The sequence below is a fragment of the Cucurbita moschata genome, unplaced genomic scaffold (genome assembly GCF_002738365.1).
Source record: "Cucurbita moschata cultivar Rifu unplaced genomic scaffold, Cmos_1.0 Cmo_Scf00009, whole genome shotgun sequence".
NCBI classification, from domain to species: Eukaryota; Viridiplantae; Streptophyta; class Magnoliopsida; order Cucurbitales; family Cucurbitaceae; genus Cucurbita; species Cucurbita moschata.
Window position 1 is genome coordinate 2,048,599 of NW_019268525.1, and position 24,028 is coordinate 2,072,626.

The window sequence follows — 24,028 nt, forward strand, 5'->3', positions numbered from 1 at the left end:
TTTCGCTCTCCTCTCTAACCGTGAGACTGACAGCGATACGTAACGGACCAAAGCGGACAATATCTACCCGTGGTAAGTTTATTTTTCTTACCTTTATTGTCTGGTGACCTGCCTTTTACTTGATGTTCCCAAGGGGATGTACAGGGCATGATATCATGAGTAGTTTTGTTGTAATTGCAGATCTTTTGTTTGCCTCCTGTTCTTTTTCCTTCTCTGTTTCTGTCTTTCTCCTCCTCTCAAACCAGAATCTGTTGTAGACCCACTCTGTTTTCTGTCTATTTGTTTGGCTCCCTTCTTCCCTTCCATTTCAACCAACCTTCCACTTTAGGGAGACTGTCTTTTCTCTTTAAGAAAGAACTTAGGTTTTTGCCTATTTGTTTGCCTTCTTTTTAGACCCACTCCGTTTCCTTTTCTAAGAATGCCTGAGGCTTAATCATTTGCCTCATCCTGTTTCTTCTCCTCTCTCTAACCACTCTATCCTTCTCAATGATGTTGAAGAGGGATGGTACATACAAGCGTTTTAGGCGATTTTTTCCCTTATAATGTGAGGATAATGTATTATATCATAAACAGCCATTGTTGAAATTTAGGCTGTAGGTGAGGAATCTTCGCAGAGAAGAACACTGGCTAACATGAAGAGTATTGTTTGCAAACAATTGTTGAGGTGCCAGAACATTCAACTTAGCTAATGATTTGTATTTAACTTAGTAGTTCCAAATTATTTTTCTATAATGTGTTTTAATCTTTGTGTAGCCAAATTTCAAAACTAAGCTTTGGCTTTAAAATATATGAAAAGTAAACTCACGACGACCTTTGGCGTCTCAAGTTCATATTTTTAGATATGATTCACATGTTATAGGTTCTGTCACTATTAATTTGAACCCCTATTTGGAAATCAAAATAATCTACCAAATGTAAACCCATCGTGTTTTGACTTGCATTTTTTCAAAATTGTATTCTTTGATACTTGATGTTCAAACTAATTTCACGCCTAGATTTGATTCTTAACATGCACCAATTGCTTAATCTCTTCTTTAATCACAAAGGACTTGATATCTCCAAAACTGACAGTCATCGAATGATTAATCCTCAATCCTCAACCCTCATTCTTCAAGTTTTTGCACTGAGAACGCTACAAGAAATGAAAGGCTACACCTTCGGTAGCAGCCAAAAAAAAGTTTAGTAAATTCCAATGCTCATCTTGTCTCATATGCTCTTCGTTACGAGCAGATTGTACACATATTTCTTGTAATAGTTCAAGTTCACTGTTAGTAGATATTGTCCCTTTTAGTCCGCTACATATCGACGAAGACAAAAGCTATTAACAATGGACTTAGACTGTTACATTTCTTGTCCGTTGCTGCTTTTCCAAACACCAAAAGCAATAGTTTAGAATCTCTTTAAAACCTTTTTCAATATAAACAAAATATAAACAAACTGACTTCAAGTTAAACAACAAAGTTCTCAAGGAAAGAAAACAAATCAAACATTTGAACTTCCCAGAACACTCAAATCTCATCGATAAGTACAACTGCAAATGGACAGGTTTAGCATTCTTAGTACCTCTTCCGATCAAGCTGGATTGGAAACAATGTCAAACAACCAACCTTGTTTCATAGCTCGAATATCCCTTTTTCAATAGAAAAAAAATGGTGATCCATTCCCTTGTTTATATCTTTTATATCAATATAAAAATGCTGATTGAATAGCTGTAATATGAACTCAAAACAAACTTAGTTTCGATCTTATCGACATCCTTTAATACAAACCTGTTGCCACTGAACATTTGCTCTAAGTTGAACTTTTGTTTAAGCATGGAGTTTTCTTTGTTCTTCATTGCAGCCATTCTGTTCTTTGGTTCTGTTGTAGCTCAAGTTGATACTCTTCTTGGCTTTAATGGAGATGAGAGAGATGCTCTTTATGCATTGAAGGCAACTTTCAATGACTCTTTCCTTAACAGAAACTGGAGTGGAACTCACTGCCACAACAATCAGCCTCCGCTTTGGTATGGCCTTCGATGTGTCGATGGCCGAGTAACGATGCTGTCGTTGGATAGCTTGGGATTGGTGGGGAATATGAACGTCGATGCTTTAAGGAAGTTCACTGAATTGTCTACATTAAGCTTGAAGAACAATTCCTTATCAGGGAATGTATTCAATTTCTCTTCCAACAAGAAGCTGAAGGCTATAGATCTATCATTCAACGTGTTTGATGGGTGGATTCCAAATTCCCTTGTGAGCCTAAATTCATTGCAGTCATTGCAGCTTCAGAACAACAGACTTATAGGTTCCATATCTGAACTCAACCAGTCTTCCTTATCAGTATTCAATGTCTCAAACAACAATCTCAATGGTTCTATTCCAAAAACAAAGGCTCTTCAGTCGTTCGGCTCGAGCTCCTATAGCGGTAATCCAGGACTCTGCGGTCGACCCTCTGATGTTGTCTGCAACTCAATCATAAAAGAGTCAGATAAGATAGCAGCAGCACCTCCTGATACTAGTAAAGCCACTGAAGCGAATTCTTTTTCTAAGCATCTTGTCACTTTGTTGCTAATTCTTGTTATTGTACTCTTTTTTGTTGCTACTCTATTGCTGCTGCTTCTCTACTTCAAGAAACATCGAGAGCTAAAAGAGCTTATGAAGCAAATAGGATTGAATGAAACAAAAGAGAAGAGAAATGAAAACTTGACAGACATCTCAGTTCAGAACCAAGGACCTGCAGCAGATGAAGGAGGAAAGCTCATCTTCATGGAGGAGAGTGAAAATTTCCTCCTTGAAGATCTTCTTAAAGCTTCTGCTGAGGGACTTGGTAAGGGGATATTTGGGAATAGTTATAAGGCTATGCTTGAAGGCAGGTCGCCTATCGTCGTGAAAAGGCTTAGAGATCTGAAACCGTTGAGCGTCGATGAATTCATGAAGCAAGTACAAGTTATTGCCAAGCAAAGGCATCCAAATCTGCTTCCACTTGTTGCCTATTTCTACACCAAAGAAGAGAAGCTTTTGCTCTACAAGTATGCAGAAAAGGGGAACTTGTTTGATAGAATCCATGGTAAGCTCTATACATTCTCATTCTCTCGTTCCCTTCCATAAATTGTTGTGAACAAGTGTACTCCTAGATATAGCTCAACTCAACTATGAGATCACACGTTAGTTGGAGAGGGGAACAAAGCATTCATTGTAAGGATGTGGAAACAAAGCATTCTTTGTAAGGATGTGGAAACTTCTCCCTAACAGACACGTTTTAAAACCGTGAGGCTGATGGTGACGCGTAACGGGCCAAAGCAGACAATATCTACTAGCGGTGAGATTGGATTGTTACAAATAGTATCAGAGCCAGACACTAGGCAGTGTGCCAGCGAGGAGGTTGGGCCTCCAAGGGGGTGGATTGTGAGATCCCATATCGGTTGGAGAGGGGAACAAAACATTCCTTGTATGAGTAGTAGACGCGTTTTAAAATTGTAAGGTTGACGGCGATACGTAACGGGCCAAAACGAAAAATATCTCATAGTGGGTTTGGGCTGTTACAAATGGTTTTAGAGCCAGACATCGGGTGGTATGTCAACGAGGACGTTGGGCCCTCAAAGGAGGTGGATTGTGAGATCCCACATCAGTTGGAGAGGGGAACGAAACATTCCTGGTAAGAGTGTAGAAACCTCTCCCTAGTAGACACGTTTTAAAAGTGAGGCTGATGGCAATACATAACGAGTCAAAACGAACAATATCTGCTAACGGTGGGCTTACATCAACTATTCATATGCTTGGTTTGAATCTCATGTTCTAGATATTGTTTGGCTAAAAGATTACAACAGATAAAGTTAAACCATGCATAAGAAAACATACATAACTAAGGTAGAGTGTTCTTAACTTCAAAGAACGATATTTTTTGTGCAACGTAGGAGGCAGAGGTGTGGGCAGAGTTCCATTCAGGTGGCGTTCAAGATTGGTTGTTGCTCAAGGAGTGGCAAGGGCTTTGGAATATCTCCATCTAAATACCAAGCCAAATAGCATTATCCCACATGGAAACTTGAAATCTGTAAATGTCTTACTTGGTGAGAATGATGAGGTTCTTGTTTCAGATTATGGTTTTGCTTCTCTTGTAGCCCTTCCCATTGCAGCTCAACGCCTAGCCTCATATACATCACCTGAATATCAACAAATAAAGAGAGTGTCAAGAAAGTCAGATGTTTGGAGCTTTGGCTGCCTTCTTATTGAACTTTTGTCAGGAAAAATCTCATCTCACTCAGCACCAGAGGGTTCCCACGGCATTGATTTATGCGCTTGGGTGAACCGAGCAGTAAGAGAAGAATGGACCGCAGAGATATTCGACTCTGAAATAGCTTCACAAAGATCTGCTATTCCAGGAATGTTGAATATGTTACAGATTGCAATACGTTGTTGCAATACTTCACCTGATAAACGACCAGAGATGACTGAAGTTGTGAGAGAGGTTGAAAGTATCAGGCTAACAGAAAATGGAGAAGAGTATAGCTCATCCTTTGATCAATCATTAACAGATGATTCAATGTCAGGCATTGCATTGGATGAGAGATGAAAGATGCACCATTTCAAGCCAAATTATGAATAATACTTTACTATTATTCAGACTTTTCTTATGGCATTGAAATCCATTGATCTCATTTGATAGGTAGAGTAGATAAGGATACAAGGTTCTTACCAGAATCTTCACTCACAGAAGAAGAACACAAACCAATTGAAATGAATCATAATAATTAAAATCTGTATCATATGGTACTTTACAATTGTCAGAATGGGTTGTGGGGTCAACATAAATTTCTTCTATCTTATACTAAACTTGCTTTTCCCCCCATTTTTGTGTCCTGTTTTCCCTTTTTTTTGGGGGGGGGGGGGGGGAACTGATTTTAACCTCAGTTTGGAAATGAATCTAATTCCCTGAAATGGAATATAAGAATGTTTTAAATCATGATACAATTGCATTTTGATTCTCAAATGAAACGTATCAGCTTGATCAAAACTGCACTAACATGGAAGAGAGCTGAGATATCAACCAAGTTTTCCAATTTCGACCTTCTTCATTTTTCTTTGACCGTGATATATGAATGCATCTACAATTCCTGCAACGCTGAAAACACCTGCAAACGGAGATTTGGTTTTAGCCATACCGTCGAGGGATAGTAAATTTAAGACATATGTCTACATTTCTCAACACTTTGATAAAGAACAATGAAAGGTAGGAGGAAATATGTTGATTCAAACGAAGAGTTAAATATCTAAAAAGAATAGTTTTGGAGGAATAAATGATTTCACTATAGAATATTGGTGGCTCTAAGAATGAATCCCCAGATGTCCATTCGGTGAAATTGGCATATTTTGTATCTAAGGAATTATGAGACTCCAAAACCACTTATTCTTTCATTGTCCTCTCACTTAGTAGCTTTGGTATGGTTTTCAAGAGTTCATATTGTTGGGTTTTTCTTCGGGTCGACCATAAGATGTCTTCCCAACTCTTCAAGGGTCATCCCCCCTTCTTTTTTAGTACTTCCATGCATCCTTGTTGAAAGCTAGGGTCTTGTGGGATTGTATTCTCAGAGCCCTTGCGTGGGAAGTGTGGTTGGAAAAGAGTACTATTTCAAGACTTGTTTAGAAGAGGCTTCCATTTATAATTCTCTATTGGAAAGACCTAATAAATATGGTTCCTTTTCTTTTAAGCATCCTTTATGGGTGTACTTCTCATAGCAACTCTTCCACTCTTCATCTATCAACATAATACTCTATCCCGGTACACAATTTATCTTCTGGTGAAAAAAGAAAGGCTTTTTCTAAACAAAAAAATAAAAAGAAGAAAAAACAGAGGTCATCAAAATAACGTCTATTTTCCATCGAGAGAACAAAAGGAAGGAAAATGAGAGATGACTACATAAACGAGACCAGAAAGAGAGCTCAGATACATTGTCCAATTGATGTATGGAGTGAAAGAAACCGTGTAAGTAAACATATAAATATGCATGTATTTATTCTCGGGTCGAGAGGAAGAAGAGGTAGAGAAAGGACAGCATATAGTACCTCCAACTATGGCACAAATGTGAGTCATGAAGTGTAAAAATGGAACATGCTCCTCTGAATAGGTCACCTGAACAATGCATAGGAAAAAATAAGTCAAACACAGATTGCAATGTGTGGCACATATTATATGGAAGGCCTTATGGTTCACTTCTCTTTAGAACAAGTCTACACACATGCTTCATTTCCTACTTTAATTTTACCCCACTAAAAAATCTAAAAGTTTATGCTCTTCTTTTGAACTTTTCGTATAAATATGATCCACTCAAACAAGAACCTGATGACATTTAGCATCACCCATCAGTGCAGCTGAAGTTCCATTATTACAATGAAGAACATTATAATTTTTGTTTTGAGGAACACTTTGCATGTAGAGATATTACCAACCTTAACAGGAGAAAGATCGTAGTAAAAGAAAACTCCGGGTATAGACAGAGAATTTCCGAACTCCACACTCTTGAAATGCTCCGTTGCAGAGTACTGCACAGATTCATTGGTATGAAGTTCAGGGCATCATCCAAGAGAAATTGTAATATGCATAAGTAAGATTCATTGGTATGAAGTTCAGGGCATCATCCAAGAGAAATTGTAATATGCATAAGTTCATTTACTGGGACTATCAGCAATACCTGATTTGAATGGACAGTATGACCTCCGATGTCCGTGTATATAGTTGGAACCACCTGCAATTGGAGATATATTCATTGTTCTTCCTAACAACTTTCAAGTATCAGCGAGAACATTGCACCCTAAACCCAAGTAACAAATACGATATGAGGATCAATGTATGCTGCTTTAACAGATCGGGGCAGTTCTAAACTACGGCACTCATCATACACAAAAGTAAATGGACACAAGCTTCAAATTGTAATAGCATTTTCCCAAGTGCCAAAACTACTCCAGATGACGTTGGGATCACTGCAAATTGACAAGGAGTAATCCCCGAGAAGTGAATTCATGACTTGTCAATTGTATGACGAGAGGAAATGACTTTATAGGTTCGGATTTTCACCTTTGTGCGGATCCTTACCCACTCATCATAGCATTTAGTTTTAATTCCTAGAGGTTTTTTAATTAATTTTTTTATTTAAAATTTGGGTGCGGAGGTAGATTATGGTGTATCATCGTTCACTAGTAAGAATTCTGATCAGTAAATATGTCACGTATCTAAACAAAATTTATGTTCAATTTTGAAGAGAAACGGGATATTAAGAATGTCTATCCCTGGAGCAGGGAAAACAAACCCTACTCTAAACTAGGTTAAAGCTTCTTACCTTGACAAAGTACTGGTGCATAACATTCTGTTTATCATATTTCCAATGCACCCTGAACAAGTAATGGAAGCTCATCTCAGATAATAGAATTATTAATAGTACTAGAACCATTTCCAATGACTAAACATCTATAGAGGAGGCAAAATAAATAAATAATTACCCATCAAGGGGATTTACCAAGCCATCATAGTGGTTGCCAAAAGCTAATCTATTTATTCGGTGACTTACCTGCATCATGCAGATGAAACTTAAAATGTAAATAAGGATGATAAATATATATCACAGCAGAAAAAAGAGATTGATTAGCAAACAATGCTTGGCTATACGCATGCCCTTTGTATAGTGTATTTCAAATTTACACAAGAAAGTATAAACTCATACATTGTAGTCGCTTGTTTGCAATGCGAACAACCCAAGAAAATTGAAACTTGACTGATGAAAGCTTTTTCCAGGCACAAAGTTGAAACTTCCAGCTACTTTATTAACTTCAAGAGATCCTTCGATATTACACCCTTCACCTTCTTCATCCTTTACCTTTTGTATAAAATCTTCTCGTTGGCACTAAAAAAATGAAAAGGCATATAAATCTTAATTGCCCACAAAAACAGATCACACGATTCACTTGTAGTTTGGAAACAAGACTTGTAAATGCAGAGTGTGCCTTCCTCTGTTTCATGCAATGGTTGGTGCAAGCAAAAATTACTCGACTTTAAGAATAAGAACATTGAAAAACTTATAAATATGAAAGGGCCTTCTGCACATATAATCCCCAAATTAATTACAGCCATCTGTTCCTTGACATTTGAAACCAATGCCTCAATCAAAAGTCAGTATTTATAATTTCTGATGAATCCAGAAACAAAAGGCGGAAGACAAATAGATACAAGATAGATAAGATGGCTGTTGGCCTTGACAGTATCAGTATCATCGTGTCACTGTTAAACTCCTTAGGGAGTTTGTCAATTTTACAAATCATAGAAGTTAGAACTAAGGGCATCGAAAAAACAAGAGATAGTAGATGGGTAACATTTGAAAGTAGGATTTTTCTTCCTTCTCTTGTGAAGCATGGATAGTTTAGTGTGGGTAATATATTCATGTCCAACACACATCAGATACAACACCCGTGTTAGCACAGACACTAGTGGTATAACTTGAATATGGATCCAGCACTTATTAAGCATAACAAATAAACATAATATAGTAGTCGGGACAAAACAACAAATTTTCAGAGTGACATGCATCAAACTTGTTTCTCGAGCACACAAATGCATAAGTTTATTGATGTGCATCTTTTCCAACCTCTAATGAGTTTACAAGAAGAATCATGTTATTTTTCCTTTCCTGGTGGGGCTGCATATTTAAGTGACTAGCTACCTGGTTGCCTCCTATAGTCCTAAGTACACCATATAATATCCTATAAATGGCAATTATAACAATCTGATGTACCTGGTCTATCAAATCTTGATTAGTAATAGCCCAACCTTTCTTTCTGTATGCTTCACGAACCTCTTCACATGAATTACAACACTCGTCATCTGACTGCAAACAAGATAAGGGGAGAAAACCCTTCACATTTCTGATAGAAATTTCAAGAAATATGCGGAACTTAAAAAAAAAATTCAAAATCAGCAAAACGATAAATGATGTTCATTTCAGCAATATGCCAGTCACTCATAAAAATAATATTTTCGGAAGATACAACACATATAAGACATGAAAAGAATACCAATGCTCCAAAATCCAAGATGAATAACAAAATTATAAGATAGCTTCTTACCAATCTAAAGTGCTATAAAGAAAACCAAGACAATGGAAACCAGAAAGGATATCTTTAATAATAATAATATTAATATCAAATTCTTCAGAGGCGCCTGCCTTTCATGGCTTTATTCCCTGGCTGGTGTTTCTTTGTAAATATGACGTTGAATCACAGAACATTTTTATTCACTGTCCATTTGCAAGGAGGTTCGAGAACAGTCATGAATTCCTTCCGCTGGAATTTAGTTTCTCCTAGTGATGTAAAGGGTTTTCTGTGCACTATGTTGTTGGGGCATCCTTTCAAATATGCAAAGGCTTTGTTGTGGTCGAAAATTGCTAGGGACTTCTTTTGGATTCTTTGGAAAGAATGAAACAAAAGAGTTTTCCAGGAAACAGAAAATACCTTAAAAACGTTCTTTGATCTTGTTATTTATTATGCAATCTCTTTATGTAAATTGTCCAATCTCTTTGCTTCTTACACATGCTTCTCTTTTAGTTAATTGAGAAAGCCTTTAGTAAACACCATGGATTATCTAACCAGAATCATAATCAAAGCAATGCAAAGAATAACTGCAAATTGAAAAAAAAACTAAACAAAGGATTATAGAGGACTAAAAGTACCGATTCTGCTCCAAAACATGAACCACAGTATGTTTCATTGTGCTCCAGCCTGCCACCATGCCTCTGCAACGGTTTCTCAATCTGGAGTATGAAAAAACAAAATTGAATAAACAGAAAGAAATACCAATAGCCAAAAGAAAATTTTACGGGGAAAAAAATAAAAAGAATAATTGAAACTTTTTCTAAAATAAGAAACCAACAGAAGAATCCAGGAAAATAAAGAATCCAAGAAATCGTTTTATCTCCACGAGATGAGCTGGGGAGAAATATTACTTTTTGTAAAGGAACTTCAGACACACGAGTTTTATCTTTTTAACTACTTTGTCATCCCTAAGCTATCTCAGAAGATGAGAAGATATACAATGAGAAGATAAAGAACCGGTCTGGATATTGGAGAACTAGGGATTTGTCCTAGCAATTTTTTGGGATATTTTAGCAGGGTCAAAGCATTCTTCCTCGCGAATTGTTAATATGGCTTTCGAAGATTGAAGTTATGTATATGGTTCTGAATGCAATTTATGTTCATTCAAAATCATAAAGTCCATAAAGCCAGAACATCAGGAAACGTATAAATGAAGGACCAGCTATTCCATACACTTTCCGAAGAATCAATACTACACATCACATCAAAGAACTGGAAAATTAGAAAAAGGTGTGAGAAGTAAAATGATATTAAAAAAAAAGTGCACCACAGAGCAACACACTGCATTATTAGTTAGGAGACTAGTTCCTCTTTGGCATTATGCACCCTCCTTTACATCCTCTCCCATTGTAAGGAGGCCTCGATGAAAGAAGTTTGGAACACCACCGACAACTTCTGGGACCTTAAACATCTCTCTCAAGTTGAAGACACTTGGAAATGGTCCCTCAATCCTAGTGGTCAATTTTCTACAAAATTTTATTTCTGATATGGGAGACTAGAGGTATTTGGAAGGACAATCATCCAAAAAAAAAAATGGAAAATCTCTCATAAAGCCATCAACACTAAAGATGCCCTTCAAAAATGTATGCCTTTCTTGGCCATATCCCCTTGGTGGTGCTCATTTTGTAAGGCTGATGATGAATCTCAGAACCACATTTTTATTCATTGTCAGTTTGCTTGGAAGTTTTGGGACAGAGTTCGTGAATCCTTTGGTTGGCAGCTGGTTTTACCTAGAGATGTGAAGGACCTTCTTATCATAACTCCTTACAGAATTCCAAGGCATTGTTATGGAAGCACATCACTCGGGCCTTTTTTGGGTTCTTTGGAAAGAAAGAAAACAAAGAGTATTTTTTTTAATAAAGAGAAACCTTCTCAGTGTTCTTTGGTCTTGTCATTTATTATGTTATATCTTGGTATAAATTGTGTAATCTATTTTCTTCGTACTCTAACGCTCTCCTTTAAACAACTAGGAAAGCCTCATGTAATCATCATGGATTTTACATCCCTTTTGTAAATTTCATACATCAACAAAATCGTTTCTTAAAAAAACAAAAAAACAAAAAAACAAAAAAACAATTCTGAAACCTCATATGATCAATTATGGACGAAGTAAAACATTATTATAGCAACTGCAAGTGATACCAAAAGCCTGTCATATAACCATGGTAAAACAGATAAAACAAGTAATCAATTTTTGTGGGCACAAACCATCACAATACACCCTACTAACCTTAGGGGCACCAATGTTATCTGGTCTGGCTTCTATGATTTTGCCATGATAGTCAGTTCTTTTTTTGATTATATTATGTCTCTGAAAGAAATAGCGTATACAAGCATAAGAAAATGTGAGACTACATTGAAGTATATAGTGAAATACTAGCTGAGTTACATGATAGAATGGTAAAATAATACGAAAAAAAATAATCAGAGATCCAGAGACAGAGCACTGATGCTTGCATCACATACTATATCAAGATGTTGCTCTCCACTGACATCTATGGCATCAATACTGAGTATAGAACATGGAATCGCAGGAAAACTCATATCAAACTGCACCAACAAGAAAAGGATAAGGTTTGAGCCCATAGAACAAAGACGATTAAACTAGGTCAAGAGGAACATAAATTGTAATTCACATTTATACAGTTTGTCAATTTTAAATATAAACCTATTTCAAAAGCAATAATTCAGATATAGGTAAGAAGTCGATTAGTTGAACGACATTAAAAAAAACAATATCTAGACTACAGAGAAAGTTTTTCCCAACCCACAACTACCAGCATTGGGAACAGAAAACTAGACAGTTTCCACATTCTTGGAAATTTAAAAGGACTACCAATCGAAGCTTCATCTCCAATTCCATCTTTTAGTTGAACCACATGGAATAAAAAAATTCACAACCTCTACCGAAGAAGGGAATAGTTAATGACTTAAAAGCTTTTAAAGGTGAACATTAATCTAAAGTTAATGCATGTACAGAGGAAGAACAATATAGTATCATTGCCACAAAAACCCATAATTACATTTATGTGTAACTTTCCCCCCCTTGATGTATCTACGATGAGCCTTGTCTCAGTTTTAGCATGGAGGTACAATCCTGCAACCACACATCACAAATGATGGTCACAAAAAGCTTCAAAAAATAAAAGGAGATATAAAACCACGTAATATTAAATGGCTTAATATATACTTTCGAACTACATAATACTGAATTATCTACTCATACAAAAAGTAGAAAACAAACAGGATGAAGCCAGTGAAATATCATGGGCTAAACCTGATAGTATAAACAGAGCTAGAAGGGGGAATTAAGCACCCTTCAAGGTCCAACAAGAAATTGTTGATCATAGCCCATGAAAAAGTTCATAAAATGTAAATGAATTGTCTCCATAAAAGACAATTACCTCCAAAAAGTCAAGTTTGGGAAGGAGCATCATTGATGTCACTTGGAGGAGGTGAAAAAATTAGGACATTTTACCGACTCGCTGAGCTCATAGGTCTGAAGTTTCATAAGTCACTTCAAGTACATTTAAAACCCCTCAAAATGTTAGTGACCTAACTAACGTATGAGGTCCTATAGCTTTTTTATCTTAAAAAGTTCTCCACATTAAAACTTCTTTTGCCTGCTTCTAAACCATAACTCCTCTAATTTCACGAACTATCCTTAAACTTACAGAACAATTTGAAAAGAAAAAAAAGTAAAAAATCAACCTAGTCAGATACACGAGTCACTAGATTGCTTAAAGTCAATCATTTGACGTCAAAAGATCAATTTGTTTAGGCATAAGATTTCTCAACTACATCATTTCATCAAGTAGTAACTAAACTTTGTAGAAGAAAGAGTTGAACCCCCTCATGTAACTTTTCAGTACATCCTAGAAGAGAAGAACTTGACAGATTTTCAAATATGAAATAACCTTTGGCAGAGAAGATAGTTTTCATAGGCGGCAAATAAATTACTGATAATTTCTTCTATCTTTGATGATTGGATTAAAGGTAAAGGTGAAGGGCAAACACGGGCTTCTCTAGATTTAGGTTATGATACCCATTGGTAAATAATTCCTAGAATCATGTTTGAGCCTGATATGCTTCTATGAATAATTGAACTGCAAGGACAATGAAAGGGGCACAAAATGAAACTTCTCCTACCTACCTCTGCCAGTCAGGATAAACTGTATTAAATGAAAAAAATGTTATCCTCAGGCCCCTAAGATGGCTGGTCTCCCAATCACCCACACCACATTGCAATTTAACGTCATAATGAACAGCCATAAGAAGACCGAGAAAGGGCAAATCGCTAAATCAACATCAAAATATTCCCACAAGATTAAATAGCATCCAGATTTCACAATGTACAAGCAAACCACAACTCGAATATGCAATTTCCCAAGCTCCTTCCAAAACTTTCCGATAAAATCAAAATCACGTCCAATTCAAATTAGAATCGAACCAAGCCAGATAAATGGCGGGTAGACGAGACTTTCACGGGGGAAAAAAGAAAGAAAAAGCACCGGAACATACTTAGCTCGGAGAAGAAGAGGAAGAGCATGATAAAGGAGGAAGCAATGGTGATTATGCCACCAGAAAAGGTCCGCCTGTAGAAATCTTCATTGATTTTAGGGTAAGCATCCAAATTCCGGAGCCTGTTGAAAATGGCATCCATGGCTTGACGAAGAAAGGCAACAAACTTGGAAAATTCCACCGTCCGGAATTCGAATTCCAGAGAAATCAGATGAATATTAACATATATAGAATTTGATTTGACTAAATCAAGAAATGTCTGAATGCCGGAGAGGTCGGTAATTACATAGATTTTCCGTACGCGATTTGAGCTTCATTGTCGATTTGAGTTGCTTCGCCGAATACGATGAACATACGGAATCCATTGTCGCATTGTTTAGCGGACGACATCGTTCGCGGTATTGCCGAATTATTTATTTTCTAATTCTGTTTCATATAAATAAAATTTATAAAAAAATATAATAGAGTATTTTACTAATATAATTTCTAAAAAATAAAATTTTAATATTTAAATCCTAATAAATTTGTTTTAAAATTAAGATCTTTGTCTTAGCTAATTTAAAAAAATATATATATAGAAAGTAAAGTTTTAAATTTTTTATTAGAATTCTAAACCAAATTATTAGTATTTAAATATTTTAAGATTTGTAAGTTACAATATTAAAATTTATTTTTTTAGAAATTATATTAGTAAAATACTTTATTATATTTTTTATTATTAAATATTATTAAATTTATTGGGATGTTTTAAAATTTTTAATAGAAATTATATTGAAAAATAAAAATTATATACTTTTTTTACAAATAATTCTTCATATATTATATATCACACTAGAAATAACGAATACAATAACGAAAAACTTAACCGATCCTTTCAGTATATACTAACATCATTAAAAGTTTAAGATTTTTTATAACATTTTTTTTTTTATTAAAAACATACGTTAATATAGCTAAAATAATATATTATCATTTAATAGATTAAAATATAATCTAGCTTAAACGATAATTGAAAAAGAGTCGAGCCAAGCATAACTCTATCAGATAAGGCACTAATAATCCTGCTTACACGACTCGAAATTCGTACATGTCACGACGGTTTCAGGTAAATTACGTTTGTAGTGTTCATAGTATTCATTGGAATCCCCACCCTTATAGCCTTTGAGTTTTTCTACCCCCTTACTTGTTGCAAGAAAAAAGGCTCTAAAAATGAATGCTCATAGCAAACCAATCCTCAAATAGATATCAACTTGGGGTTGGAACAAAAAATGACCATCAGCTCTTAATACTCAAAGACCACAAGATATATAATACATCAGATAACATTCTAAAGAACATAGGCTCCAAAACAATGAGCATAGAATTATTGCCATTACAATGAACATGAACCCTAAACAATCCAAAACAGAGTAGCCCCAAAGTAGAAACAATGCATCAAATAGTATTCAGCTGAGCCCTGCCTAAAATTATGCTTCAGAAATGAAAAGACAAGAACTTTACATAGTAATGCACCATTTATTCATCTAAACAGAGAGATAAACGCTACATAATCTAAACTTTGAACTCAAATGAATCACTAACATACAAACAGAAATGACTTAAACTTCCAAAAATCATGGCCAGGCCATTTCCTAAGAGTGCCAGTTTTTTGTTTTTGCAGATAGCAAAAAGAGCCTCCACTAGTTGACTGTAGGGTAGGTAACAAGACCTGTGGATTGGGATTAGCCTATAAAAGCAGTAACTAATGCACAAAATATTTCAGTAATCAGCATAGTTAAACAGGCTCTTAATACATTAGCCAAAGACAGGTAGAATTATAGCCTACTTAGACTTTCAAGGTAAGGATTTGAAGGACCTGGACCAAGAAGGATGCATGGAGAAACAAATTTCACAGAGATTACGATAGTAAATGAGTATAGACTGGAAATCACACCATGCAACGATGCTCGGCCTCATTTGGCGTGTTATTACACAATATTTTACAGAGCTTACTACTGCTCATAGTTTTTCCCATTTGACAGCGGCTTTTGATCTGCTGCTGCTGCATAAGCTGTAGCTCCCCCGGTTTCGTCCTGAAAATTTTGTTTTTCGGCTGGCACCTGCATATTGGTGACATGTTAAGACGAACTAACTGGAAATGATTTTATTCCATACAGAACAGGAAGAAAACTGAAAGGTGTGAAAAGCTTACCAGTTTGGGAGATTTCAGAGGCAAGGCATTACCACCAGTGGGCATTACAGATGGATCCGAAGGCCGGTGAAACAGCAAGTGGGCGACTGATCGATCGATAGGATTGGTATCAGTTTCCAAATCCAAAAAACCTCCACTCCTGTTAAAACCGAAATCCACGGTAAGAAAGTTCGAAATAACTCCATAGACAGGGAAAAGAAAGAGAAAAAGAAGCTCAAACTTAACTGCATTGTTTATACACAAGAAGAAAAATAAGTAAAATGCTGTTGGTTCACCCATCCTCTGCATTTACAGAAACAAGAAACCACTGATAACCAGCCAGCCATACAGGCCAATTGGCATTCCTATAGTTTTAGTAAATATTAATCAAGTTAGTTTTCGTGCGCATAATCTAGAATTTTTCGTTTCAATTTGCTTTCATTCAACTTTCCATCATCCTCATTCAGATGAACTAAATGAGGCCTAAGCACACACATTGCTAGAAGGTAACAGAAAGAAAACTGAAGTGCCCCAACTTGATAATAATAAGGTGAGTAATAACTTGCCTGTTAGCGTCTTGATCGATCAACGGTGCAATTCTCACAAGTTTATCTTCTCTAATATTCTCATTAAGATTTGCACAGTTATGTCTCTGCTCCGCACTTCTTGCCAGGCGATATAAACTATCTCTTATGCATAGTTTCATCCGAATATCCAACTGAAATAAGTACTTCGAGCCGTTAGTTTGAAGAATAATATCACAATTTCACATTTCCCAGTGAAGGAATCTAATGTTCATTATCAAAGCATTTTATGAATCTTGGCTCATTTTTAGTTTTTTGTATAAACCATAGAAACATTTTCCTCAAGATTATGGAAATGCAATGCTCTCATGTGTAATGAGTTGTAAGAGATTCAATAAGCTTTATGAGGTTCTGTGGTTCTTTCACATTAGTTTTAAATATAAATACATAAACTCAAAACACATAATGTAAAATCATTGGAATGTACGGCAATTCTTCAAATATAATTCAAATGTACATCCTTTTATAAACAAACTTTTCCATGTCCTAATTTTCTAGAAAATGACGTGTTGACGTGCATGTGTCATGTTGTGCTGGTGTCTCCTCGTGACGATGTTGTTTAAGGTATATGGATAATCTAATTTACGACTTGTAGAATTTCAGACATGCGAGCAGTGAATACCACAAATTGAAGGGATTGAAGAAAACCACCAAATGTTTGTTATGGACATGGACAGATTGTTGGCTAGGGTATGTTAGCAAAGAACGACTCGCTTATTGCATGAAGGACGAAGAACTACTATGCATGCAAATGACTCTTTCCATGCAGATAGACAGGGGACACTATTATATGATGTGAAAAGCATGTAAAATACTACTACCTGCTCCATTACTTGTTGAAGCTGGCAAAAACTAGTTGCTTCCAGTGAGATTCCATCCAGCGTAGTGCTCCGGCAAGATATATCCGGTGCATTTGAAGAATCTAATTCCGCTCGACTTTCTCGGCTAACTACGCCAGTTTCACTGTGACCATCATCAATTTCACTTTCAGATCTTGGTGCATGCTTTCTAACTGGAAATGAAGTACTGAATGTTTCCGAATTTGGCATAGACATCAAAGTGAAATTCTTATTGAATGAGGCTGGTAAATCCTGGTGGTACAGTTTTTCTCTATTTTCATTTGCTGCAATTGTTGGAGCGTCGAAGGAAGGATTATGAGAGCTAGGTACAGCCTGTAGTTGATTAGATGCAAAAGAAGACTCCTGCAGAAATAGGTGGGCGTTAATTGTAGATTTTGTACGAGAAAGAGCTGAAGACACCAAAATTTGTTAATACACATTGCTATATTCTAGGTCCAGACACAAACTTCCTGTTCGTATGCCACTCAAGTATCAGATCAGCATCCCTATTTATGCCTTGGAAACCTTAATAGGGAAGATATTCTATACTATCATGTATGGCTCTATGCCTTGAAGAAATTTGTACATTGTTTAGGCTACAGTCATAAGTTTTCAATTTGATGAGTTCCAGAAGGATGCGCTCGGAGAGTTCTTACTTTATCCTACAACGAGCCTCAAGAGTTTTACTACAATGCTTCGTTACATGAAAAGATGGTTCGTTCTTCACCCATTTTTTACAATGAACATAACTAGGCTGGGGAGAGAAGATCTCAATTACAAATAAAATGAGAAAGGTTTTATTTCATTCTTGGTTCAAGGATAAAGAAAGATCCAGAAAACTCAATTTCAAATAGAAAAATTAGAACAAAGACAAACCTGTTGTTTAGGTATCAAGTCACCTCTAGAATTTCTTTTTCTATCTGGTATGTCAGCAGCTAACAAGTGACTAACAGCAGCAGAGTCAATCCCATCATTTACCTTACACCCAGTTAAAATATTATTTTTGTTCAAACCATCAGACGATGGGTCGGAATTCAGGGGATTAGAACCTTCATTAAATTCCAATGCATCATTTATTGTACTTCCTTCACAGCACGAAAAATTAAAGTTCGACTTTGTAGGTTTTTCTTCGAGTTTTTCTGAGCCATGGGATGGGGAAAACCAGCATAGATCGTCTTCATTGCTTAGATTCCCGAGCCCAAATGTTGAATCACAATTTCTGTATCAAGCATAAACCACAATCACAGTGGATCAAAGAATTCAACTTTATATCATAAAATCAAAACAAATGGGAAAAAAACAATGAACAAGGTCGATTACCTGAACATCCTATCTACGTCCTCAAAGCTTTCCATATCTTGCCACCCATAAAATAGAAGATCGTTGTTTTCTTTGTTTTCACAATCATCATCCAGAAAACTAATATCATTACCTGTTTGAGACATGTGACTGACAGAATATTGATACATGTCATTCTCATCTGCAGCACTATTGTCAGTTACAATATGATCATCTGTGCAGTAATCAAAGTCTGTACCCACGTCTGTTTTAAAGCAGCGGTTTGGCATACTAAGACCGTTTGGTTCCATTTTCACATCTTTGAACGAGTCACTGTTTGAAGTAGGAACACCGTCAGGTGTATGAGGCCATGAATCCTTTTCCAGAACTGTATTCTTCATGATTGATGTTTGTGTTATTACTTTCTCCTTACCAAGAAAACTGAACTTAGTTGCATTGTAAGCATCATCTCTAAAGCTAATTTTGGGATTAGAATTCTCAAGACTATCACTCCGCACGTCAAATAGATCCCAAAGTTCGTCACCAAGATGAGGCACTATATAATCATCATTCCCAGTGAAGTCCTTCCAAATATTATCCTTGAGCTGCAACACCGTTACAAGGTAGTAAGCTACGGGACTGGAGAATTCAAAATAAAAGGAAAATATATATTTTCTCCCTTACATTAAAACAATATGGATAAATTACTATATCTCATAAAATACATAAGCCAATACAAGACACATTATACAAGTGAACTGAAATCATGTTTGGAATGACATTCGAAGTGCTTGAAAAAGAGTTCTTAAGTGTTAAAAAAGTGTTGTCGAACACTTGATAGTCACTCCAAACACTCCCTAAACCCAAACAACCAATGCTACATGCAAACAACATAAACCACAGGGCATAAATACATTATATGAAGTAGCTATTGTTGGTTTACATTCTATTTTGGCCCCAAAAATTTTATGCTTGTGCCGCAGTAGTTTTTAAATTTCAAATGCTCAAATTCAATTCTCAAACTTTTAAAAATCATTTTTAAGTCCTTGTCATCAATTTTTTTTAAAAGAAGTTATTTCTTAGAAACCAGATCTGACATATTTCACGCATTTACATTATGAGTAGATGTTTATGTAGACAAGTTATTAAAGCTATGTGTAACAAACTAGATGTCAATTGTCTCAAAATGAATTTTGGACCATCCAATTTAAGATTGAAAACAAAATATTTGAAAGTTTAGAGACTAAAGTAGAGCACTCGAAAGTTTTAGGACTAAAATAAATATAAATGTTTGAGGACCAAAATAGAGTTAAAATCTTAAATGAGTTAAACAAAGAAAATCACAATGGCAAGAGACCTTTCAATCTAATAGATAAATAAAAGAAATAGTGAAGTATATTGTTATATAACAGCCATCCATAAATTATTGATTCCACAGAATATACAGGATTAGAGATTGTTAACGGAAAAATGATTGCTAAGTGCATAAATCCTCGCCGATCATCTCAAACATCATGTTTACCAGTTATAAAAGGGCAGCAGGATTTCACACAGTGCTCAAATATTGCTTCTTTTCTTTCAGAAAACTAAAAATGACGCATACCCACCCTTAGTCAATAGTTTTAATCTTGGATTTAATTGTTGACTTCTAGAGATAGATTTTTTCTAACCAATAGTTAGATACTTATTGGAAAACAAAGAATAATACAGAGCCCATTTAAGCTAGAGCTTTGCATAGACTATTGACCATTAGCTTTTTGTATCTATAGAGTGCACATCTACAAGAGATTGTTAGAGTGGAAGCTTTCTGCCTCCAACGTGGATCAAGAAGCTAAAATCAATCTCCATTTAACTGTAAAACACAATATGCAGAGACATGTTGATTCAGAATGAAGCAAATTTAAGGATTTCAGAATACCAGTTACTAGTGATGTCGCCTTCACCCCAATGGCAACATCAGCTACACCAACTTATGACCGACCACAAGATCAGCAAATACCCGTGATATCTTCTTATACTACGGCATCCATTTCATGGTCATTAGCTTGAACTTGAATTGCAAAAGTCCTGTTAATATGATGATATTATATGGATGGGTCTAGATTTGGAATTAGAAAAAAGGGGTCTTCAGTTGGAAGCCAAATTGGCTATGCAAAACAGATACATACCTCTGAGACACAATGGTAACAGAAAAGGGCTACAGCTAAGCAAATCTACAAGTTGCTTTGCACCAACAATTTGGTCCTCTACCCAAATGCATATAAGTAGAATACACACGCAAACTACATCGGCCGAGATTATAAGATTCACTCAAATCATTATAAGGACAAGTAAAGAATCACACAAATAGAAGATAAAATAAATTGAAAGCCAAGTTGGATGCTCGGTCTAAAGTGAAAAGATTAGAGACGATATCATTTGAATCCTAGATTGGAGAAGAAATCATTTGAATCCTATCAATGGCATAAGATTGATCATCTGGTGGTAAATTTGGAGCTCTCAGGTAACAGAGATAGTATTTGCAATACTTCAAGGACGACTCTCTCTCTTTTGTAAATTTTTCATATCAATATCATAAGCAACCAAAAGATAGTGTTTTAAGGAATGCTCTAAGGCAGTAAACAGTAAACTTCTTGTTTCCTTGAAGGCTAAAGACAAAAAAAACAGGTAAGAAGAGGCTATATAATTGCATAGTATGCCAAATAGGATTAAGCTAACGTCTCTTATAGGAATGCTAGGTCAATTACAGTAAAAATCTAAAAATTGTTTATCTTTGCTATTCTAGTGATCCTCCCGAGAAACAAGTGAACACGTGTCCCCAGTAGAGAACTTCAAATGTGAAAGTGGAAGCATGAGCTCAATGTAATAACGTTGATGTATTACCATGAGAAAAAAATTTGAAACAACAAAATTACATGGTTTGAATCAGAAGAATAAACTCATTGGCCTAATGGTCAAACTGAAATTGTTTGGTGGGTAGGGCTTTTCCTAAATTTATTTATTTTTACATGGGCAAGTGTCTTGGCGAGTCACACCTCAACTAATTTCACCAAACAATCGTCTAACCCTCGAACATGTAGTTGACATGAAAATACATAAAATATTATATCCAAGGTAGATGACCATCGAGAATTGAACCCATTTCCTCTTATTTGTCCAAGGCTCTAATGACCACTAGGCGTTATCCCTAAATTAATTAGTAGGATAAGATTAGATTTAGAAAATTCTAGGATTGACCCTTCTTATGTAGGCCTCGCTTTTGTCTGTTGTTATTTACTTTATTTTAATGGAAGGCCAGGTTTCTCTCTTTTTTCTAAGAAGAAAACATATAAGTGTCCCAACTATGGGAATGGAGCCCGCAAAAGAAGGGTATTATCCATTTAAGTTGACTGAAGAAAAGGATTTCCCTTTATATATAGCCTATAAAAAGTTTTTGTGGGTCATCCTTTTCCATGGTGTGTAAAGATCTTTTAGTTGGCTATAACCGAGTTTTCTTTTGGTTTTTTACAAGAGGAACGCACGTATTCTCAGTGCAGGATTTGATTTTATTTCGTGCTTTGTATGAGTGCAAACATAGACACCCTTTAAGAGATTATAGTCTATCTTCTTTGATTTCTGATTGGAGAGCACTTTTGTAATTCACCTTTTGGTATTTGGAGCCCACTCAACTCCTTGCAGTTCACTCATCCATGAAAAAATAAATTCATATGCATGGATAAAAAATAAATCAATATGAACCTCAAGGTGTAACATTGATCGATAGCTCTTTAGAGGAACCTAGCCTTGTTAGTATCAAAAAAATGTCTAAATCTATGATGAGGACCATAATAAACAAAAGATAAGGTATTTTTGCTAGAACTCAACCTAAATGAGGTGAGTAGTGGTATAGCTAAAACAAAAGATCGGCCAAAGGAATAAGATTGTCATTCACCAAATTAGTCAAGGTTTTTGAGCCAATAAATGATCAACTCCACAAAAGGGTAAAGATTACACATCTAAAACTCGTGCTCCCACCATCAATTTCAAAACGACAAACCAATCTACAAGATATTCTCATGCCTAAGAGGATCAAACAAAATGCCTCCAATCTAAGTTGATAGAAAAGATAAGAGTAATTACAAAAAGGTTTGTGAATGGCATTTAACTTATCTTTGAAAAGCTTCTCACTCTTTTCCTTCCAAGTCAGCTCTAATAGCATGTAACCAAAGCATTCTTGCTTTATCCCTAAACCACCAATCCGAAAGCAACTTCGGGAGTCATTCCTCAGCATCCTTACAAGGACACCAACTCGACCCAAATGAGAAAACCTATCGTGTTGAGTGTTAACGCTGTTCAGTGAAGCGTCCACATAAATAATTTTGCTATTTAAGGACTCTTGCATTCCTAAACCAGCTCACTAACAAAAGGATTGAGGATTCATATCAGTTTGCTAAACTTGTTTTCGAGTATTAACACTCTCAATCTATGTTCAGCATCACTACTAGGGGGAAAAATCAACATTAGTTCAAGCTTATCATCAGAAGAAGAGAAAAAATGGGAAAATGAAACTATACCTTGTACATACACAAGTCAGACATTCCTTCAAGATTCTTTATCCACCATTTAAGAAGCATAAAACTGTTTGATACAATCCCATGTCTCAATCACGAACTTGCCCAGCAGTGAATCTGAATTAAGAATAAGAGAAAAATGAAACAACACTTTCTCAGGCTCTTACTTATGGAGACTGTAAAGGGGAAAACAGCAGAAAAATGTGAAGAAGAAAGCTAGTAAGATTTCTTTCACTAATTCTAGTAATAAATATCATTTTTTCAGGAAAGGGGCATGCTATTTGAGGAATTTGATTATTTCTTCTTCAGGAAGCTTTTTTCCCTTTGCAGTACAGGTCAAACAAACACGCCAAACAATTAAATTTTGCTCTTATTAGATCTATTATTTCCCTTCCAGCAAGTTAAGCCAAAAGTGATCTTAAAAAGGCATATTGATTCAGAGGGTTTCCAGAGGAAAAAAAGAAAATGAATTCATGAACCATATACAGTGAAAAAAGGTTGAATATTATAGGGAATCACAGCCACAAAAATAAAAATACAGTTTCAAACAAGAAGCATCCCCTCTTTCAATTAATCCATCAGAAACTCAATCATTTCACATCCTTTCAGTGAAACCAACTCCCATCAAACAATTCCAGAAAACCCTTTTGAATTCCAACCCACTTTCTCAGCAACCAAACAGCTAACAAATCGAGCCACCACTAAAAAAACCCCATAAACCAAAGCAAAAATTCATAAACTCCCACCAATTTTACTCCCTTTCAGTGAAACCAAATCTCATCAAACAATTTCAGAAAACCCTTTTCAATTCCAATTCCCAACCCACTTTCTCAGCAACCAAACAGCTCAAAACCCCATAAATAGCTGAAAATAGAATCACAAAAAGAAGAAGAAGAAGAAACTACAACAAAAATCAGAAGAACCAGTAGCGATCCACGAAAAAAATTATAAAAAAAAAAAAAAAAAAAAAAAA

At 35.7% G+C, this 24,028-nt stretch overlaps 3 protein-coding genes across 8 annotated transcripts in view; 1 reads left to right on the top strand and 2 right to left on the bottom strand.

Annotated features, from left to right (window-relative positions):
- The first annotated feature begins 1,120 nt into the window (after positions 1–1,120).
- LOC111447956 (probable inactive receptor kinase At2g26730) lies at positions 1,121–4,817 on the top strand. Its single transcript, XM_023087366.1, has 2 exons — positions 1,121–3,048; positions 3,896–4,817. Exons 1-2 carry the CDS (start codon positions 1,815–1,817, stop codon positions 4,549–4,551), a joined length of 1,890 nt encoding a protein of 629 aa, XP_022943134.1. The 5' UTR covers positions 1,121–1,814; the 3' UTR covers positions 4,552–4,817.
- An 18-nt stretch (positions 4,818–4,835) lies between these two features.
- Positions 4,836–14,027, bottom strand: LOC111447955 (endoplasmic reticulum-Golgi intermediate compartment protein 3-like). 2 transcript variants are annotated; one of them, XM_023087364.1, is made up of 13 exons: positions 13,635–14,027; positions 12,137–12,210; positions 11,580–11,663; positions 11,344–11,424; positions 9,692–9,772; positions 8,759–8,851; positions 7,694–7,873; positions 7,473–7,540; positions 7,313–7,364; positions 6,668–6,721; positions 6,426–6,518; positions 6,042–6,108; positions 4,836–5,110 (listed from the first exon to the last, which is right to left on the bottom strand). In XM_023087364.1, exons 1-13 carry the CDS (start codon positions 13,774–13,776, stop codon positions 5,022–5,024), a joined length of 1,158 nt encoding a protein of 385 aa, XP_022943132.1. In that variant the 5' UTR covers positions 13,777–14,027; the 3' UTR covers positions 4,836–5,021. The 2 variants fall into 2 exon arrangements, with proteins under 2 accessions (XP_022943132.1, XP_022943133.1); XM_023087365.1 differs by lacking the exon at positions 11,344–11,424.
- Positions 14,028–15,129: 1,102 nt separating this feature from the next.
- LOC111447342 (protein LNK1-like) overlaps positions 15,130–24,028 on the bottom strand; it is a 9,685-nt gene continuing 786 nt past the window's right edge. The window contains exons 2-10 of one of the 5 annotated variants that reach the window (XM_023086455.1): positions 23,059–23,172; positions 20,674–20,787; positions 20,424–20,572; positions 18,548–19,110; positions 18,104–18,446; positions 17,207–17,590; positions 16,371–16,522; positions 15,826–15,964; positions 15,130–15,733 (exon numbers count right to left, since the gene is read on the bottom strand). In XM_023086455.1, coding sequence (XP_022942223.1) covers positions 15,626–15,733; positions 15,826–15,964; positions 16,371–16,522; positions 17,207–17,590; positions 18,104–18,446; positions 18,548–18,906 — 1,485 coding nt within the window. In that variant the 5' untranslated portion in view covers positions 18,907–19,110; positions 20,424–20,572; positions 20,674–20,787; positions 23,059–23,172 and the 3' untranslated portion in view covers positions 15,130–15,625. Of the gene's footprint in view, positions 15,734–15,825; positions 15,965–16,050; positions 16,170–16,370; positions 16,523–17,206; positions 17,591–18,103; positions 18,447–18,547; positions 19,111–20,423; positions 20,573–20,673; positions 20,788–23,058; positions 23,173–24,028 lie in introns of those variants that run through there. The other 4 variants (XM_023086454.1, XM_023086451.1, XM_023086452.1 and 1 more) reach the window with 4 other exon arrangements.

Excerpts from the sequence above, each read along its gene's own strand:
- LOC111447956 (XM_023087366.1), top strand. The coding sequence starts at position 1,815 with ATGGAGTTTTCTTTGTTCTTCATTGCAGCCATTCTGTTCTTTGGTTCT. Across the intron at positions 3,049-3,895 it reads CTTGTTTGATAGAATCCATG|GAGGCAGAGGTGTGGGCAGA; the intron begins GTAAGCTCTATA and ends TGTGCAACGTAG.
- LOC111447955 (XM_023087364.1), bottom strand. The coding sequence starts at position 13,776 with ATGGATGCCATTTTCAACAGGCTCCGGAATTTGGATGCTTACCCTAAA. Across the intron at positions 11,664-12,136 it reads GGGGAAAGTTACACATAAAT|TTTGATATGAGTTTTCCTGC; the intron begins GTAATTATGGGT and ends TTGTTGGTGCAG. Across the intron at positions 11,425-11,579 it reads GAGAGCAACATCTTGATATA|AGACATAATATAATCAAAAA; the intron begins GTATGTGATGCA and ends TATTTCTTTCAG.